At 24.8% G+C, this 20968-nt stretch overlaps 1 protein-coding gene across 1 annotated transcript in view; it reads left to right on the top strand.

Annotated features, from left to right (window-relative positions):
- The window catches only part of LOC122507478 (cytosol aminopeptidase-like), a 32258-nt gene extending 13631 nt beyond the window's left edge, over positions 1-18627 (top strand). Inside the window, exons 4-8 of the mRNA XM_043620210.1 lie at positions 3657-3831; positions 3946-4264; positions 7326-7594; positions 7901-8079; positions 17534-18627. Of these exons, the coding sequence (XP_043476145.1) occupies positions 3657-3831; positions 3946-4264; positions 7326-7594; positions 7901-8079; positions 17534-17760 (1169 nt within the window). The 3' untranslated portion in view covers positions 17761-18627. The remainder of the gene's footprint in view (positions 1-3656; positions 3832-3945; positions 4265-7325; positions 7595-7900; positions 8080-17533) is intronic.
- The last annotated feature ends 2341 nt before the right edge of the window (positions 18628-20968 follow it).

Genomic DNA, 20968 nt, shown 5'->3' with positions numbered 1-20968 from the left:
AACTATTCTCAAAAATTATAATCAAATTCTTTAAAACGATTCAATTATTTTCAAAAAATATTCCAAATTCAATTGTTTTCAATATCTAAACATTTCGAAAAAATCAATTATTTAACAAAATTTTTTTACAATTCTTCACAATAATTCAATTATTTTCACTAATAGTAACATTTTCCATGGAAATTCAATTTTCTAAAAAGAATTTTTCACAGAAATTCAATTCTTTTTAAATACTTTAATAACATTTTTCGCAATAATTCAATTATTTTCAAATATTTCAATAAAATTGTTCGCAAGAATTCAATTATTTTTAAAAATAATGATATTCTTTGCTGAAATTCAATTATTTTCAATATCTACTATTTTAGAAGGATTTTCCAAAAGAATTTAATTATTAGAGGTGTGCAAAAAGCTCGAAAAGCCGAGCCGAGCCGGGCCGCAATTTTTTCGAGTCGAGCCGAGCCGAGCCCGAGCCGGGCTCGATGTATCGGGTACCCGAAATTTTCGAGTACCCGAAACATTCGGGTACCCGAATTCACTCGAGTACTCGAATATTTCGGGTACTCGAATGAATTCGGGTAACCGAAATTTTCGAGTACTCGAGTGAATTCGAGCTTTTAAATTAAAAAAATTTTTTTTTTGAAAAAAAAAATTTAATTAAAAATTAATGTAGAAAATTTTGGATTTTCTCAAGGGCTCGAATCAAATCGAGTACTCGAAAATTTCGAGTACCCGAAAGTTTCGGGTACCCGAAAAATTCGAGTACTCGAAATTATTCGAGCTTTTTATAAAGCTCGGCTCGGCCCGAGCTCGGCTCGAGCTCGAACTGAATAGGCTCGGCTCGGCTCGGCTCGAAAAATGAAAAGCTCGAAAATACCCGCTCGAGCTTCGGGTTTCGAGCTTTTTGCACACCGCTATTAATTATTTAAAAAAGATTTCAATAAAACTCTTTACAAAAATTCAATTATTTTCATAATAACACAATTTTAAGAAGAATTGAATTGCCATTTTTACCAAATTTACCAAAAATTCGATTATTTAGAAGAATTATTACAAAATTCTCGACAAGAATTAAATTATTTCCAAAAACAATAAAATCTTTTTTACAGTAATTGAATTATATTTAAACAATTTTTTTTTAATTTCTTCACAATATTTTAATGAGATTTTCGAAAATTTTCGCAAGTTCTCAATTATTTGTAAAAATAATTGAATTCTTGCGAAAAATTTTCTAAAATAATTGAATTTCAGCAAAGAATTTAATTATTTGCTATAAATTTAATTATTTTTAAATTTCTCCTTTGAAATTCGATTATTTTCATTATCTACTGTTTTAGAAAAATTTCCCAAAAGAATTCAATTCTTTGAAAAAAAATTTTGGTAAAACTCTTTGCAAATATTATTCATTTATTTTTATAAATAATACAATTTTAACAAGAATTCAATTAATCAAAATTCAATTTTTAAATTTAACGAATTCAATTATTTTTATAAATAATCAAATTCATTTCGCAGGATTTCAATACAATTTTACAGGAATTGCTCAAAAAATGTAATGATTCTTAAAATTTTAATTTTAATTCCTCGAAAAAATCAATTATTTAAAAAAAAGTTTTTTTTAAAATTCTTTTTAAAATTTTTTTGAAATGAAATAATTCAATCATTCTTTTAGATTTTAATAAAATTCTTTCCAAGAATTCAATTATTTACATAAATAATATTTCGAAAGAATTCAATTATTTACATAAATAATATATTTCGAAAGAATTCAATTATTTCGATAAATAACAAAATTATTCCCGAAAATTCAATTGTTTTCATAAATAACAAAATTCACCACAAAAATTCAATTATTTTAACAAGTAATAAATTTCTTCTTGGTAATTCAATTATTTTAAAAAATTCTAATACAATTGTTCCCAAGTATTCAATTATTTTCATAATTATAATAAAATGCTTTTTAGGAGTTCAATTATTTTCAATAAAATTTAATATAATAACAAAGAGACATTCAATTATTGTCAAAAATTTTAATATATTGATGGTAAAATTTAATTATTTTTAAAAACTTTTAGCAAATCAATAATTTGTAATGTACCTATACTATTTTCATAAAATTTCCAAACAGATTACAATTATTTAAAAAATTTGTTGTAAAAATCATCGTAAGAATTCAATTCTTTTCATGAATAATCAAAATTTTTCAGGAATTCAATTATTTAAATTAAAATTTGCATAAAATTAGTCGAAAGAAATCAATTATTTAGAAATTTTTATAAATACTTAAATTCTTTGTTGAAGAATAAAATTCGTTGCACGAATTCAATTTATTAGCAGGATAAGAAAAAAGTAAATATTTTTGATGAAAATTAGGAAAAAGTCAGGAAAATAAAAAGTATGGAATGGATTTTTTGCAGGGTTGCCACAGGTCAGGGAAGTCAAGGAATTCAGGGAAAAGTCAGGGAAAGTAAAATTGGTCAGGGAAATTGTATTTTGGAAAAGTTACAAATGATTCCAGAAATTCAATCATTTTCAAAATTTTTAATAAATTTCTTCGAAACAATTCAATTATTTTCTTAAGTAATAAAACTTTCACAGGAATTCAATTATATTTAAAATACAAAATTTCATAAAATTTTTCGACAAATATCAATTATTTAAAAAGATTTTTATAAAATTCGTCCCAAGAATTCAATTATTTAAAAAAATTTAACAATAAGTTCTTTTCAAGAATTCAATTATTTTTATAAATAATAGAATTCTTCACGGAAATTCAATTATTTTTATAAACTTGAATAAAATTCGTTGGAAGAATTAAATTATTTTCAAAAGTAATTGATTTAAAAATGAATTACCGAAAAATCGATTTATTATTTATGAAAATAATTGAATTATTGCAACGAATTTTATAACATTTTTTTTAAATAACTGAATTTTTTGAGAAATTTTACTACTTTTAAAAATAATTGAATTCTTGCAAAGGATTTTATTAGGATTTTTGTAAATAATTTTTTTTTTTTGAAAAATTTTATGGTGATTTAAATTATTACAAAACATGAAGAAGGCGATCATTCCGAGTCTTCAACTCTGAGTGATCGCCTTCTTCATGTTTTGTAATAATATTCTTATTAGTTGTTGAATTTCAGAAAGGTTTGAATTTGAATGTTATGAAGAATTTGAATTCCTACTGAAAAATAATAATGAATAAATATTTATTTAAAAAAGAAGTTATTGATGTTTTTGAATAATTTTACAATTAAAGAAATTTGTAAATAAATGTAATAAAGCACTTTTTTTGAGTAACTAATAATTTTTAAAGTAAATCAGAATATTCTTTAGGGTCAGGGAAAAAGTGAAAATTTGGACTGGAAATCAGGGAAAAGTCAGGAAAAGTTAAAATTAAATATTTGTGACAACCCTGTTTTGTCAGTTTTGTGAAGTGTCTATAACAAGTTTTTTGGTCGTCGATTTTAATTTTTCGATAGCAACTTTTTAACTTGTTTTTTTAGTTTGAAAGCTACTTTTTGCTACTTTTTTAAAATTAATTATCGAGTGCGAAGTCTGTATGTTAATATAAAACTCCCCTTAATCTAACTATTAATCCTTAAATAATTGTTGTTCTTCTAATATAGAAAGTAGTGTTTAATTATGTTTAGCTGGATGCCGAGCGTTAGAGGCCGTGGAAATTCAGGACATTAGTGTAGAAACTTTAGGAGATGCGGAAGCTGCTGCGGAAGGTTCAATAATTTCTACCTGGACTTTCCAGGAATACAAGGCCAAGGACAAGAGGAAAACACTGCCAAAAGTTTCTCTCTACGGAAACGAAGAGGAGTAAGTACACACTGGTGCTGATTAGAAAAACAATAAAAAAACTGATAATCACTTTTGACTAGTCCAGAAAATGCATTATCACTTTTTGATAAGTTCTCTCTTTGTTCATTAAAGGAAAGAATGGAAAATAGGCCAGATAAAGGCGGAAGCTCAAAATTGGGCGAGAAAACTTTCCGATACACCTGCCAATTTAATGACTCCTACGATATTTTCGGAGGAAGTGACGAAAGTTCTTAAGAGCGTTGGAGTTTCAGTTCAGGTTCACGACAAAGCATGGGCAGAAAATAAAAAAATGGGCTCGTTCCTAAGTGTGGCTCGAGGAAGTTGTGAGGAGCCGAAGTTCCTTGAAATCTCCTATAAAGGAGGTTCCGATCCCCCAATTGCTTTCGTTGGTAAAGGCGTTACCTTCGATTCTGGTGGAATTTCCCTCAAGGTATCAATTATTATTTCAATAATTTTTATTATTTAAGCCTCGGATTGTATTAATTTTTCACCTTTTTCCATTATTTTCAAAAAATTCGACTTTCCCCTACTTATTGCTGTATTTAGTCTGCCATATTGGATCCGCCATTTTGATTTTTAACACTTTGATTTTAACTTTCTAATTAGTAACCATAAAAATTCCCAAGAAGCATGTTTCGGTCAAAATGAACAAAATTATTGTAATATTCCATGTACTTAGTATTTGTTTATAACAATTATTTATAACAAATATTTATAATTAAACAGGGCTCGAACTAGGTCCGTAAATTTGTTTAAAGTCCGTAAAAGTCAGTTTTTAAAACAAAAAGTTCCGTAAAGTTCGTAATTTTAATTTGATTGAAAAAGCAAGAAAAGTTCGTAAATTTAACGATATAATTTGGAGAATTTTTGAGAAGTTACAAATAATTACAAAATTTCAATTATTTTCAAAAGTAATAAAATTCTTCAAAGAAATTTCAATTCTGTTCGAAAATTTTTAGAAATTCTCATCAAAGTATCAATTATTTTTATAAATACCTAATAAAATTCTTCTCTGAGATTCAATTATTTTTAAAAATTTTAATAAAATTCTTGAAAAAATTCAATTTAGAGAAATAACAAAATTCTTCAAAGGCATTCAATTATTTTTATAAATTTAATAGTAAAATTCTTTGCAAAAGATTTATTAATCGAGACATTGGTCGGAACGAGTGTGGTTGAAGAGTTGTGTGAATTTTTTAAAATAGTAGAAAAGAAAATCAGAGGCGAGATGTAAACATATAATATTTGTATTTAGTGTTAAAACATAAATTGTAAAAACTCTGTATAGGGTATACAATGAAATAAATCTATCTATCTATCTAGTAAAATTCTTTGCAAATATTCGAATATTTTTTATACAACTTTTAAAAAAATTTCATGAAAGAATTCAATTTTTTAAAAAAATTTTAATAATATTTTTCGAAAGAATCCAATTATTTTCTAAAATTTTAATAAATTCTTCGAAGCAATTTAATTATTTTTTTAAGTAGTAAAATTCATCGTAAGAATTAAATTATTTTTCATAAATAATAAAATTCTTCTCAGGAATTCAATTATTTTCAATACAATTATCAACAAATTCGATTGTATTTTCAATAAATTAAAGAAAGTTTTCGAAAGAGTTCAATTATTTTCTAAAAATTTTAATAAAATTGAAGAATGAAATGTTTAGGTTCAATTATTAAGAAACACGATTATTGTAAAAACTTGAAAGAAATTATTCATATAAAATTCAATTACTTTCAAAATTTTCAATTAAAATTATAATTAAAGAAACTTTATTATTTTAAAGAAATTCAAAGAAATTATTCAAAATAATTTAATTATGATTCTGAAAAATTGTAATAAAATTCATCCCAAAAATCCAATTATTTTCATAAATAATAAAATTCTTCGAAGAAATTCAATTATCATCAAATTTATTTTTTGATAAAATTCTGTGCAAGAATTCAATGATTTGCAAATTTTTTTTAAAAAAATTTTTTGCAACAATTCAACTATTTTTATGAATAATATAAAATTTTTACAGGGATTCAATTATTTTCGTAAAATAATAAAATTCTTTTTAGGAATTTAATTATTTTCATAAATAATAAAATTTTCACAAAAATTTAATTAAATTTTCAAACACAGTTTTCATAAAATTTTTTGAAAAAAATCAATTATTTTAAAATGAATTTTATAAAATTTTTCGCTAGAATTCAATTATTTAAAAAAATCTTAATAAAATTCTCCGCAAACATTTAATTATTTTTCTAAAACAATAAAAATTTCACAATTATTTACAAATTTTTCATAAATTTCTACGCAATAATTTCATTATTTTTATAAATAATAAAATTTTTTACAATGATTCAATTATTTTTTTAAATAATAGAACTCATTGCAAAATTTCAATTCGATAAATAACAAAATTATTTCCGAAAATCCAATTATTTTGAGGCATTTTAATAAAATAATTATAATTAATATTCAATTAACTATTCTCAAAAATTTTATTGCAATTCTTCAAAAGAATTCAATTATTTAAATTTAAATAAATAAATATTTCAAAATTTGTTTATAAAATTCTTTATGAGAATTTAATTTAAAGAAACATTCAATTATCCAATAAGTTATTAATTTTTGTATTTAAATAATTAAATTCTTGTTGAATTTTCTAATAAAAATTGATTTAAAAATGAATTTCAGTTAAAATTTTGTATTTAAATAATTGAATTCTCGGTGAATTTTCTTATAAAAATTGTTTTAAAAATAAATCTCAGTTAAAATTTTGTAGATAATATTTGAATATTAATAATTGAATATAAGAGCATGAATTTTTAGAAATAATTGAATTCTGAAAAGGTTTTAAATTAAAATCTTCGAAAATTTAAATTTTATCTAACAATTCTGTGAAATTAATTTTTTTTGAAAGGTTTAATTGAATTTTTTGAAGTTGTTATTTTTTAATATATATTTAATTGAAGAATTTACGAATAATCGAAATTTTCGGTAAAATTGAAAAGTAAAGTTGTAAACAAATAAATTTGAAAATTGTCAAAGAACTTTTTCGAAAATTATTTAAAATAATTGTTTAAAAAAGTTTAACAATATTCTTATAATATAAAATAATGATTTTATCACTCGGTCATCTTTAATTATTATAAAACATGAAGAAATCGATATCTTCATGTTTTATAGTTATGGAAAAATTTAATTTATAGTTTTAAGTAAAATGTTCTCTTATTTAACTCGGACTGCTTATATTTTTGTCAGTAATAATTGGTCCGTAATTTTTAATTTTTGGTCCGTAAATTCCGTATTTTTAAATTTAAATACTTTCACTGGTTCGAGCCCCGTAATTCTTAAAAAAACATTTATTCACTATTTATATTTTAGAATCTCGATTTTTAAACTTGCTTCAAGTATCTGGATACAAATATACATAATTTTAAAAAATATGAAAATGGTTGAGCAGTTAAAATTTGTAATATTGTGATTTTTTTCAGTCTAGCGCGTCAATGTCAGAAATGAGAGCGGACATGGCAGGTGCAGCTTGTGTCGTTGCTGCCATAAAAGCTGCAGCCGAATTAAAGCTCGAAAAGAACATCCTCGGTTTGATTCCCTTAACGGAAAACTTGCCATCGGGTCACGCTACCAAGCCTGGAGATTTAGTTGTTGCCATGAATGGAAAAACGATTATTGTCGATAACACGGACGCTGAGGGTCGACTTATTCTCGCTGACGCTCTGTGTTACGCTCATGAACTCAATCCCAAGTAATTGCCATTTTTTACAAAAATATTATTTCGCTTTCTTTGCACATTTGAAAAAATACACAAGATTAATCCAAATTTCAATTAATATAATATTAATTAATTCAATTATTATTTAATTAATCAATATAATATTAATTAATTCAAATAATGTTTAATTAATCAATATAATATTAATTAATTCAATTAATGTTTAATTAATCAATATAATATTAATTGAAATTAATTTACAAAGTAAAATTGAAAAAAATTTTATTTCAAGCCTTAAAATTTTGAGAGTAATAACTAATGAATTGATTTTCTGCTTAGATTCATTGTGGATGTTGCAACTTTGACTGGCGCTGTGCAAATAGCATTGGGATCGGCAGCCACTGGAGTATTTTCAAATAATACCGAATTATTTGAAGCAATCAAAAATTCTGGAACTCTTAGTGGGGACAGAGCATGGAGATTACCGCTCTGGAAATTTTTCACTGATAAAGTAGCGAGTAAGTACAACGTACATTAAATTAAAGCAAATACCTTTAGGTATCTCTTCAAGGGACCCAAATAATGAAGTAAAAAAATCGCGGTGAGAATAAATGCAAAAAATATACTTAAAAGTTGATATTTTCTTTTACGAAAAAATTTTCAAAAGTAGGGTGAAAAAAAATTAAATATGGACACCACAAAAATTAGCAGAATGTCACATAACTCCGGGCATTTATTTAGGGTGATAACACCCTTCTATAATTAAAATTGCAATGCTCTAACTATTTCCGTTCGAAAGATAATGAATTTTAACTGTTTTCACAGTTTAACCTTTCGCCCCAGTCTCCCCTACCTATTTAAAGAATTTTATTTCTCTAAAGAATTGGATTTTTTTCAAGAATTTTATTAAAATTTTTAAAATTAATTAAATTTCAGAGAAGAATTTTATTATTTAGAAAGATAATTGAAATTTTGACGAGATTTTTTGTAAATTTTTTAACATATATTACTTTTGAAAATATATAATTGAATTCTTGAGAAGAATTTTATAAAAAATTTCTTTTTAAATAATTGAATTCTTTTGTGAAATTTTATTGAAATAGAGTAGACATTGAAAATAATTGAATTTCATTGATAAATTTTAATAAAATTTTTATGAATAATTAAAGGAATTCCATTGAAATTGTATTAAAAATAATTGAAAGTCTGCTATATGAGTTTTATTATGTATTTATGAAAATAATTGAATCCCTGTAAAAAATGTTATTATTTATGATAATAATTGAATAATAATTTATGAAAATAATTTGTAAATAATTGAATTTCTCCAATTATTTGTAATTGCTTCAAAATTTAATTTGTCTTAGTGTTTTTAACTAAAACGGTTTTTTGACTCTTGTGACTAAACGAATCAACCGATTTCATTATTCGATGGCTTGTTTGAAAGATCATTTAATTGCGCAACTTTTTCCCAGAGGCACCTATACTTTATCTTTTATTGTTTAGTTGCTGTGTTAACTTTAAAAAATTTTGCAAACGGTCCGGTTTGCCCCACCCCCTGGGGTAAACCGGACCGTTTGGTTTTTTATTTATAATATTGCATTTACATAATCTGCAATTATAAAAAACATAAAGAATCATGTAAACAATGGTTGTAGTAATGAAAATAATAATACGGGATTGAATTTTAATTAAATAAATATTTTTTTTAATAAAAAAATAAAAATGTTTGTTATTATCAGAGAAACAATATTAAAGGGTTCAATTCTTATTGGAAGACAATTATTTTTCATTGTAAGTAAATATTTTAATGAAAGAAACATTTTATTTAAAAATAATTTTTATCAAACTTTAATTCAATGGAAATATCTTATGGTGTCAAAACCCAAGACCTAATATTTGGAAAAATTACTCGATTTCCTCAGAATTTCCTTAAGGAAAAATTCGTAAAAGTGTAGAAAAAAGCTAAAAAAAAAACTTTTGCTCCCTTCGTCACACAAACGCAAGCTAAAACTGTCAGATTGAAAAAATAAGGTATACTAAACATGGTTGTTTTAAATTTGTAAACAACACTTTTTCCAATTTCGTCATTTTGGAAATATTGGGAGGGGTCCGGTTTGCCCCACTCTCCCCTATTAAAAAATTCAGCTAATTTTAGAAGAATTTTTTTAAAAATCTAGGTTTTTGAAAATTTTTAATTAAATTCATTTAAAATTGCAATATTAAAAATTAATTTCAAATTAAGAAGTGCATCTGTTTATAGAAATTGTAAATACAACTCTTTTAAAATCCAATTAATGTAGTAACATTTAAGTAAAATTATTCATTAAATAGGGGAGAGTGGGGCAAACCGGCCTGGTGGGTAAACCGGACCCCTCCCAATATTTCCAAAATGGCGAAATTGGAAAAAGTGTTGCTTACAAATTTAAAACAACCATGTTTAGTATACCTTATTTTTTCAATCTGACAGTTTTAGCTTGCGTTTGTGCGACGAAGGGAGCAAAAGTTTTTTTTTAGTTTTTTTCTACGCTTTTACGAATTTTTTCTTAAGGAATTTTTGAGGAAATCGTGTAATATTTCCAAATATTAGGTCTTGGGTTTTGAAGGTACACACCTCAGGAATATTTACCACCAAAAACTTTGATGAATTTGCAAAGCGTTTCTTTTTGACAAACATTTATTCCCAAAATGAGCCTGTGGGGCAAACCGGTCCGTTTTCAGTGGGGCAAACCGGCCATAGGATATTTTCATTGTATCAGAGTTTAAAAAAAATTATTATTAATTAGAATGTTTTTTTCATTAAAATATATACTTTCAATGAAAAATAATTATCTTCCAATGAGCATTAGACCCTTCAATATTTCAATATACAATATAACGCATTGTGGTAATTAAGAAATGCCACAATGCGTTCTGGATTCTTTTATATTTGCCATTACGCGTTTTGGTAATTTAGAAAAATCATAACACATTTTGTTGCTTGCAAACAAGGTGTATACTAATTACCTGTCTTATTATTTGATACTTAATTAATCAATTTTCTATTATAAGTATGTCATTAGCCTCTACGATTATAATACCTTTGAAATTTTCTTTATTCAATGAATAGTTACAGTAGTAAAATTTCCACATCGGTAATTGCTAAAGTAGATTTAATTAAAAATTTTTGTAGTCTTTGTGTAATATTTATATTGTGACATTTATATAATTTAAAAAGCTGTGCAGGATTTTAACAATAATATTAATAACTCATAATGGATAATAAAGAGGCAATATTTTTTGAGAAATTAAGTGAATTGATAAAGAATAGCACGGTACGTTATTTATTATTTTTATATAAATTAAGCAAGTAAAAATAAAACAATGAAAAAATATAGATCAAAGTACAAAATAATAAAATACAAATGATTATGTTTAAAGTTAATTTCGGGTATTTATAGTTTAAATTATTTGTAAATAAAATTATATGTTATTTGCTTAAAAAATACTACAGTTATTTATTTCTTATCATTTCTAAATTACCAAAACGCGTAATGGCAAATATAAAAGATTCCAGAACGCATTGTGGCATTTCTTAATTACCACAATGCGTTGTGGCCGAATATTGTAGCAGCCACAAAGCGAATTTCGCGTTGTGGCCCTTTTCAAATTACCACAACGCGTTTTGAGCACTTTTTGCCATGCCACAACACGAATTTCGCGTTGTGGACAATTTGAAGGAGCCACAACGCGTTGTGGACTATATTTTCGCTCAATGAGCGTTTTCGGTCTTTGAGCCTAACATATATATATATATAACAATAATGTAATTTTTACATTACATGTCACATGAAAATTAATGAAAGCGTGAATGCCAATGAGACGATAATGAAAAATATGTTCATTACATTATTTTTGACTTATTAATTATCAAAAATAAATTACATTTAATTACAATTAATTATTTTTTTGTTATTTTGTTTCTAATAGTTTTCTAGTCAAAATTAATTATTATTATTTTCATATCATTAACATTCAAAAATTCAATTATTCAGAAGAATTCTACACAAAATCACTATTTTTCTAAATTTATTCAGGGAAATCAGGAAAAAGTCAGAAAATTTTGTCAAAAGTGCTGGAATAATATTCAATTTCAAGAATTCATAAGAAAATTCTGAATGTTATTCTTGAGCATTGAAAAGATTTTATATATTTCAAACTCTTCCTGTTTTTAACAATAATTAGTCTTTACAGATTTAAAATTAATTTTCTTAAATAATTTAATTTTTGAAAAACTATCGAGAAAAAATTATTTTTTAATAATTATTTTGGAATAATTTTTTATTTAAAAATTAAAAAAATAATTGAATTTTATGAAATTTGTATTTAAAATTTTTTTATAAATAATATAAATAAGTAGTAAATATCACGCCTGCCAAACAAAGTATTTAATTTATTATTATTATTATTATCATTACTCAAAAGAAGTTCGATTATCTTTACAAAATTTCAATAAAAAAATCTTCGAAAAATTTTATGAAAAATTACAAAAATGTTATCTTTTGAAATTATTACAGGTGACAGCTAAAAAAACGCCCGTGTAGTTTCTCCTAGTATTAGTAGATAATTAATAATAATGCCTATTAACAATAAAAACTAGTACTTAATCACTTAACTACTTAATCACAAAAAATAATTTAAAATTTTTAAAAAATTTCGTTAAAAATTGAAAGTTACAAAATATATCACTGCTTTGCTAACTTTGCATAAAATTTCATATTTGTGCCTTCAAAAAATGAATTTAAAAATGTTTTGATAAAATTCTTTATCAGACTTAAATTTTAAGAAATTTTAATTATTCAATAAATTATTTATTCTTGTATTTAAATTATTGAATTCTCTAATAAAAATGTATTTCAAAATGAATTTCAGTTAAAGTTCTACATAATAATTGAATATTAAAAGCATTATAGCATGAATTTTAAGAAATAAATAAATTTTAAAATGGTTCCAAATCAAATTCTTTAGAAATTTGTATTTTTCATACTTATAGCTAACAATTCTGTAGAATTAATTATTTTAAAAAAGTTTAATTAAATTTTTTTCTGAAATTATTTGAAGTATTTATTTTTTAATTCGTATTTAGTTGAAGAATTTCTGAATAATTTAAATTTCGTAAACAAATGGATTTTAAAATTCTCGAAGAACTTTTTTCAAAAATTATTAAAAATAATTTATTCCTGTGGGAAAATAGTAATGATTAAAATTTATTTAGAAAAGAAGTTATTGATGTTTAAAGAAATTCGTAAAAAATGTAATGGAACATTTTTTGGAGTATCTAATCATTTTTAGAGAGAATCAGAATATTCTTTAGAGTCAAGGAAGAAGTCAAAATTTTGTTAAGTATAATAAAGTTTTTCATATTAAAAAAAAGAAAACATTTTACAGGATTTACATTTGTTAATTTTCTAAAATGTTTGTTACAAACTGCTAATTTTTTAGAATCAAAGGAAATAATAAATAATATAATAATATTAATAATTTTTTTAGATTAATAAAAATATTTTTGAATTATTTGAGAAATAAAAATAATATTATTAAATTAAAAAAATAAAAACAAAATAAAGAAATGTAATATTATCTATCAAAACATATAAAAAACAAAAGCATAAATTTTCTTAAAAAATTGTTATTTTATATTTTATTTCTATTTTCTATCAAAACGAATAAAAAAAAATAACCATGACTAACTTCAGGTGTGGACAGACTGGACAGAATGAATACGACGATTATTATAGTTAATTGTTCACATGATTCTTTATGTTTGTTGTTATTGTAGATTATACAAATGCAATATTGTAGATAAAAAACCCAACTGACCGGTTTGCCCCATGGGGTGGCCGGTTTACCCCAGGGGGTGGGGCAAACCGGTCCGTTTGCAAATTTTTTTAAAGTTAACACAGCAACTAAAAAGTATAGGTATAGGTATAAAGTATAGGTGCCTCTGGGAAAAAGTTGCGCAATTAAATGATCTTTCAAACAAGTCATCGAAAAATGAAATCGGTTGATTCGTTTAGTCACAAGAGTATGGCCGGTTTGCCCCACTCTCCCCTAATTTTTAAGCAATAATTTTATGATAGTTCTTCAAAAATTTAGTTACTTAAAAAGAAATTATTGTTAGAAGTAGAAAAAATTAAGGCTTTTTTAATTCGAAATAACAAATTTCGAAAATTAGATAATTTTGTAAAGTAATTTTTCTGGGATAATCAAGAACCCCAATAGAAGAAAATTTATTAGAAAAAATTCAATTACTTAAATATGTTATTGGTCTGTAGTAAAATATTATAAATATTCAATATATAATTTTACTTAATTTTATTTTCAATTGCTTCAAAATAATGGAATAGATTGTTAAAAAAAACAATCTATTCAATATCTATAAACTAAATTGTGGACAGAAATTACATTAGCATAATGAATCTGTAATGACATAGAAACCAACCAAGTTTTCTACCAAAAACAAATAACTAAAAAATCAGTCACCTTCGGTTTTTCACTCTGAAGTGATCACTAAGATTCGGTAAAGGCAAAATGGCCATGTACAAGTCGAAATTGGCAAAAATTATCATTTTACTTCAAGGATTACTACTAATCCGTGTTGTGAAATCCTTACCATTTGGAGACATCTTTAAACAGATAAGGGAACATGAATTCGAGGCGTATCAAACGATAATAATGCACGACGAGCAAACAGAAAATCTGGATACAGGAAACGAAATCTTTCAGGCTGCAATTAAAATTACGCCAAGTAGAATAATAAACTTCATTCAGCAAGATCCAATGGAGCTTAAAGCTGCAATTACTTCGCGAAGTTTTCATGAAAGTACCCTTTTTGTAGTTGTTCTAGAAAACTCTGAGGAAATAATTGAAGAGTTTTTCGATTTTATGCAGAGATGAAGGTCTTTGAATACACATCTTTGTATTCAAGTAACGTGAATAGTGAAATGATGAAAACTATTTCAAACGTAATGAACTTTAGTCTTGTAGGAATATATCCAACGGAATGCTATTCTTTAGACAATCCGTCGAATTGTTATAAAGATGTAATGAAAAATTGTTTAAAGAATAGAACCTGTAATTTTGTTTCAATCAACGATCAGTCAGATAACACAGATGAAAAATCATATAATCTGGCTTTAATAATAATATATCCACCGAACTCATTTTTAGTACCTAAACAGAAGATCACTAAGTCTTTATTTACAAAATCCATTTATTTGGCTGTTTGCTGTTGCGTCTTTATAGTTCTCCTATGGACACTTTTTCGTTTTTTAAAGTTTAATAGGCGCTTTTGGAAGTTGCTGCATCTTTGGGAATTGTTACTGGGAATGTCAGTTCCTCTGGATGTTGAAAAACTCAGGGATAGAATTGCTCTAATAACGCTTTGCTTCGGGTTTTTGGTATTGTCTTCAAGTTTACATTCAATTTTGACAACAGTCGAATTATCCACGGACTACGAACATATATTTGAGATGAAGGGTAACGGCAAGACATGGGTCGTAGACGGCATGGATTTTCCGTTTGCATTTGACATAAGGGGATTAAATACCACTATATGCACCTGATGAAAAGAACAACTAATTATACGGTGATTGAAGATTGTTTAAATGACCTTTTCAAGAATAAAGCAGTTATTTGTCTTGTAGACAAAATATCAGCTCGACAATTGATTCTAATGGATTTGAAAGAAGAAGGAATTTCAACTATCAAGACATTAGATGACGGTGCTGTAATGTCTGTAACATATAATCTTTGTTTTGAAGATAATTCCCCCCTTGTTTTTGAATTAGAACGTCATATGAATAGACTTTGGCAAACTGGTCTAACCTACAAGTGGCAAGTGGAATACCGTACAGTTGACTTAAAAAACATCACAAATGTTTCTCAGTTCTTAGAAAATGAGGATTCACTTACTATTAATCAATTCATAATACTTGGTATTGGATTTACTATTGCAATTATTGTGTTCATTGCAGAATTGTCGTTTTAAGTTGCTAATTTTTGATAAATTAAGCACTTAAAGAAAGCAGAAGAAATTATTTGTCAGGTAATACAATTTCGTTTTTTCTTTCACTAACAAGCCTTTATCACAACTATTTTAAAAGAACTTTGAAAAAAGAACGACGTTACTGTTTTACAATGAAGTCAAAATGTAACGCTGTTACTGTCAAAAAGGAACGCTAACTTTTTTAACAAAGTAACGCTAACTTGATCAGGGGTTGCCACAAAAAATTAATTTTCATATTCCCCGATTTCCAAACAAAATTTTGTCTTTTTCCCTGACCCTAAAGAATATTCTGGTTCACTCTAAAAATTATTTATTAGATATTAAGAAACTGTTCTATTACATTTATTTATGAATTTTTCTTAATTGTAAAATTATTCGAAAACATCAACAAATTCTTATTTAAATAAATATTTAATCATTATTATTACACTGGAGACTCCAGAGAGAGTGACTATAGAGAGTAAAACTTCGGTCGCGACGCGGTAGGGGGACAAAAGGAGAGAGATAGGAGGCGCATGATTATTCCCCAAATGTCATTTGAATTGTCACCGAAATATCACTAAATTGCATTTATCCGAACTGTTGTTTTAACGAAATGTCACTTTTGCGAAATATCATTTTTACGAATTGTCATTTTTACGAATAGTTATTGTTCCGAAATGTCAGTTTTGCTAATCAACGTTTTTACGAATTGTCACTTTTGCGAATCGCCATTTTTACGAATTGTCAATTTTCCGAAAAGTCATTTTTGCGAATCGACATTTTTACGAATTGTTAAATTTCCGAAAAGTCATTTTTGCGAAAATTCCTATAGTCAATCTATATATGCATACAAGTTTACTATAGGAATTTTCGCAAAAATGACAATTTGCAAAAATGACTTTTCGAAAAATTGACAATTCGTAAAAATGGCGATTCGCAAAAATGACTTTTCGGAAAATTGACAATTCATAAAAATGGCGATTCGCAAAAATGACAATTCGGAAAAATGGCAATTCGTAAAAATGACTTTTTGCAAAAATGGTTTTTCGCAAAAATGACATTTCACATAAATGTCTTTTCGTAAAAATGACAATTCGCAAAAATGACTTTTCGAAAAATTGACAAATCGTAAAAATGGCGATTCGCAAAATGACTTTTCGGAAAATTGACAATTCGTAAAAATGGTCATTCGCAAAAATAGCTTTTCGCAAAAATGACAATTCGCAAAAGTGACATTTCGCAGAATTGGCTTTTCGCAAAAATGAGTATTCGCAAAAGTGCAGTTCGGTAAAATGACATTTGGGGAATAATCATGCGTCCCATTAAAAAGATTGAACTAAATTCAGAAGAATTTAAATTATTAAAATTTTCCAAATATCTAAGTACTTTAAAATTTCGAATTAAATTCATTCAAAATTAAAATTTTATAAATTAATTTCAAAAGGTTTTAATTTGAAATTGGTTGGTTTCGCAGTAACAAAAACCAACCAATTTTAATTCTCAATATAAACTTCTGATGTTTAAGTCTTCATTATATCTCAAATAATTAGTAAACACTAATTTTAGGTTTACACAATTAGAATTAAACAAAAACCTTTATTTAAAGTAAAAAGAATGCAAACATAACCTTAAAATTATTTTGCTTCTACCTTTCTTCGGAGCGCGTCACATTTAATTTTAGACGTATTTTAAATGAAATTTTCTATTTTTTTAATAATCAAATTCTCAAATTAGTTAAAAATTCTAAAAGAAAATAATTGAAGTTTAGAAGAATTACTGTTGTAATTTTTAGAAATAATTAAATTTTGGAAGATTTGAAATTGTTGTTTTAAAAAATTTTAAATTTTGTGACTAAATAACTAAAAAGTATTTAAACTAATTTATCGGAATTAAATGTTTTCATTAATAAATTACTCAAAATATTTATATCTGTCTTATTTCAGAGGCCGAGAAAACAGCAGATTTAAATAATATAAGTAAGTCCACCAAAGCTGGTTCTTGCAGCGCTGCTGCATTTCTGAGGGAATTTGTAGATAGTAAAATGCCCTGGATGCATTTGGACATTGCCGGAGTGATGAGCGCCAGTGACTCCGGTCATCCTTACATTCCCAGCGGCATGTCCGGACGTCCTACCCGCACTCTGATTACCTTCTTGCAACAAGTCTCCTAATAGGACCAAACTTCAGCCACGCAACTTTTACACTCTTTCTATCTTGCAACTGATATCTACTAACTGTGCAGAGATTCTTTCCTTCTTGTGCTCCACTTGCGACTGCAAGGGAAAGAAACGTTACCGACTTTATAACTTACATAATTTACAGTTTTAATTTATAATTTAAAAATGAACAATACTTTTAACCATCTCGAATTGTCAGGTCACGTCTTTTCAAAATATTTTTTGACTGATTTTATTGAATTTCCTTCAAATATAATTTTAATAAATAATTAAAATAATAAATATGATGACAAATTTAAAAAATGTCCTGAAAATTTTTTTTAAAAAAAGAAGCAATTTGGTTTTTTTGGCCTAAACTATGAAAGGATAAAAATGATTTTATGGAAGAATTAAACAATTTTTTTGATATAGTTAAAAATGTTAACAATTACAAAAAGAAGTGACCTGATAATTCCGTAACTCCGAAAAACTGAAACTAGTTAACACGTTCTCGTCCCGAAGAAGAATGAATTAGCTCATTGAATAAATTTACTGTCAAAATTTGATATCTATTAAATTTTTCGAATGGACAGTTTTAAGAAGTTAGCTGTAATAGCCAAAATTAGTCTAAATTTAATTTAAAAATTCTCTTTTTTTAAAATTTGTTGTCGTTTAGAGGATTGGAACTGAGAAATGAATAAGTTAAATTAAAATTAAATTATCTTTGTAATAAACGTATATAGTTTTGGGAGTTTTTATACATAAAGAAATCCAACTAAAAATTATGTAGCAGATGAGTAATAATAATGTTTATAAAGACTCATCATCATCAATTGTATCTTTTGTGTAATAAATTATCAGTTACATTATTATTCTTTATAATAAGTGGTCACTTTATTCGAGATAAAATTATCATCAAGCTAAAGAATACGATAAATAGAGTAAGTTATTGATTAAGTAATAGAATTCTCGTTGCTTAAAAAGAAACGGACAATCGGCTAATTTTAAACTTAAACTAAAACTTAAAAGTACTTCGCAAGTGGGAGTAATTTACATGTTGTAGACTTATAGGTATATACAGAGTAATTGCTGCTGTAAAATCGAAGAAGCTTTCCGGACTGCCCGGATAAACCACGCTTGCTCTTTCATTTCCATCGAGAAGACAATCAAGTGCGCTGACGAGGCAAGTAAAAAGGCCTGAAAGTACCAAAAAAGCAATGGAGACTAAAATGAAAATTACAACTAAATAAGATTACTCTAAGGTTCTCTAAGCAGGGTGTCTACTATTTTCGTTCAACAAAATTCCCGGCTTTGTACTAATTTTTCCCGGTTTTTTTTCTCATCAAATTTAAATTTATTTGATTTCGAACATAAATAAATCTTCAAATGGCTTCCAAAATATTATTAAAGTTTTTATGAGTAATTAAATTCTTTTGACAAGTTTCTTTAAATTTTTTGAAAATTATATTTTTTTAAAAATAATTTTAATTAAAAATTTACGAAATAATTGAATTAAACAAAGAATTTTTTCAATTTTTTAAAATATTTTTTTAAATATATTAATACTAATTGAATTTCTGCAAAGAATTTTTCTATTTATAAATTGAATTCTCTTGACAAATTTCAATAAAATTTTTAAGAATAATTGCATTTTTCGAGAAATTTGATGAAAATTGTATTTAAAAAAATTGAAATTCTACCAAGAATTTTATTGAAAGTTTTGAAAATAATTGAATTGTGGAGAACAATTTATTTATTTATAAAGATAATTAAAATTTAGAGGAGAATTTAAAAAAAATTTTTAAACATAATTGAATTTCTGCAAAGAATTGAATTCGAAACAATTGAATTGTTTTTTTTAGAATTTTATAGAAATTTATAAAAATACTTGAATTCTTGTAAAGAATATTTTTTAAAAATAATATTGAAAAGAATTTAGTAATTGTGAAGAATTTTACTATTTATGTAAATAATTGAATTCTTGAGAAGAATTTTTTTTACAGTTTTTAGAAATAATTTAATTTTTTCGACGAATTTTAATAAAATTTTTAAAAATAATTACATTTTTCGAGGAATTTGATTAAAATTTTATTGTATCAAAAATAATTAAAATTCTGCAATGACTTTTACAATTTATGAAAATAATTGAATATATTGCGAAGAAATTTTAATTATTTTTAATAGAATGTAAAGAAATTTCAACTATTTCGAAAATTTTCAATTATTTATTTATAAAAATTCAATGATCTTGAAACAACAGAATTGAAAAATTTTTAAAATCTTATTTTTCAGAATTATTATTTTTATTAAAAGTTCGTAGATTTTAAAATTCATGCGTAATTTTATCAAACAAAATTTTGCTTCATGAAAAAAATGATTTTTTCTATTTTTGAAGCATTTTTTGGGAAAAAAAGTTTTTATGATGAAAATGCTAAAAAATTTCTATTTTTATTCAATTTTTTTATATGGAAATTCATTTGTTTATTTTTCTAACTAATTTCAAATCCTATCTTTTTAAAAATAAAACATGAAAAAATTGATTTGAAACTAAAAAATTAACAAAAAAATTTCCAAAAGTTTTAATTTTTTTGTTTTCAACTATTTTTAAATGGCATAATTTTTTCATCTTTTTTATTTTAAAAAATTGATTTGAAATTAGTTGGAAAAATAAACAAATGAATTTTCATGTAAAAAATTAAATAATAGAAATTTTTTAGCATTTTCATTATAAAAACTGTTTTTTCAAAAATAAAAAATGCTTCAAAAATAGTTCGGCAATTTTTTTTATCAATACAAAAACATATTTTCTACAAATTACGGATGAATTTTAAAATTTACGAATTTTCATGAAAAATAAAAATTCAAAAAGGAATTAAAAAATATGAAAAAATTATAAGAAAATAGATTATTTGAAAATAGTTGGAAAAAAATACAAAAAAAAATTTCCAAGTTTTAATTTGTTTTTTTTCCAACTAATTTCAAATCAAATTTCTCATAATTTTTTCATATTTTTTATTCTATTATTTCATATTTTTTATTTTCTTTTTGAATTTTTATTTTTCTTATAATCTTGAAACAACAGAATTGAAAACTTTCAAAAATCTTAATTTTTCAGAATTTTCAAAAAAAACTTTGCGAAAATTCAATTTAATTGTGTATTTTTTTTAAATTAACGAATAAAAATTTTTATTAATAATTTTCGCACAAAAAAACATTAATGTGA

This window comes from Leptopilina heterotoma, unplaced genomic scaffold (assembly GCF_015476425.1).
Source record: "Leptopilina heterotoma isolate Lh14 unplaced genomic scaffold, ASM1547642v1 Lhet_47, whole genome shotgun sequence".
Classification (NCBI taxonomy): domain Eukaryota; kingdom Metazoa; phylum Arthropoda; class Insecta; order Hymenoptera; family Figitidae; genus Leptopilina; species Leptopilina heterotoma.
This window is presented reverse-complemented; position numbering and strand designations above follow the sequence as displayed.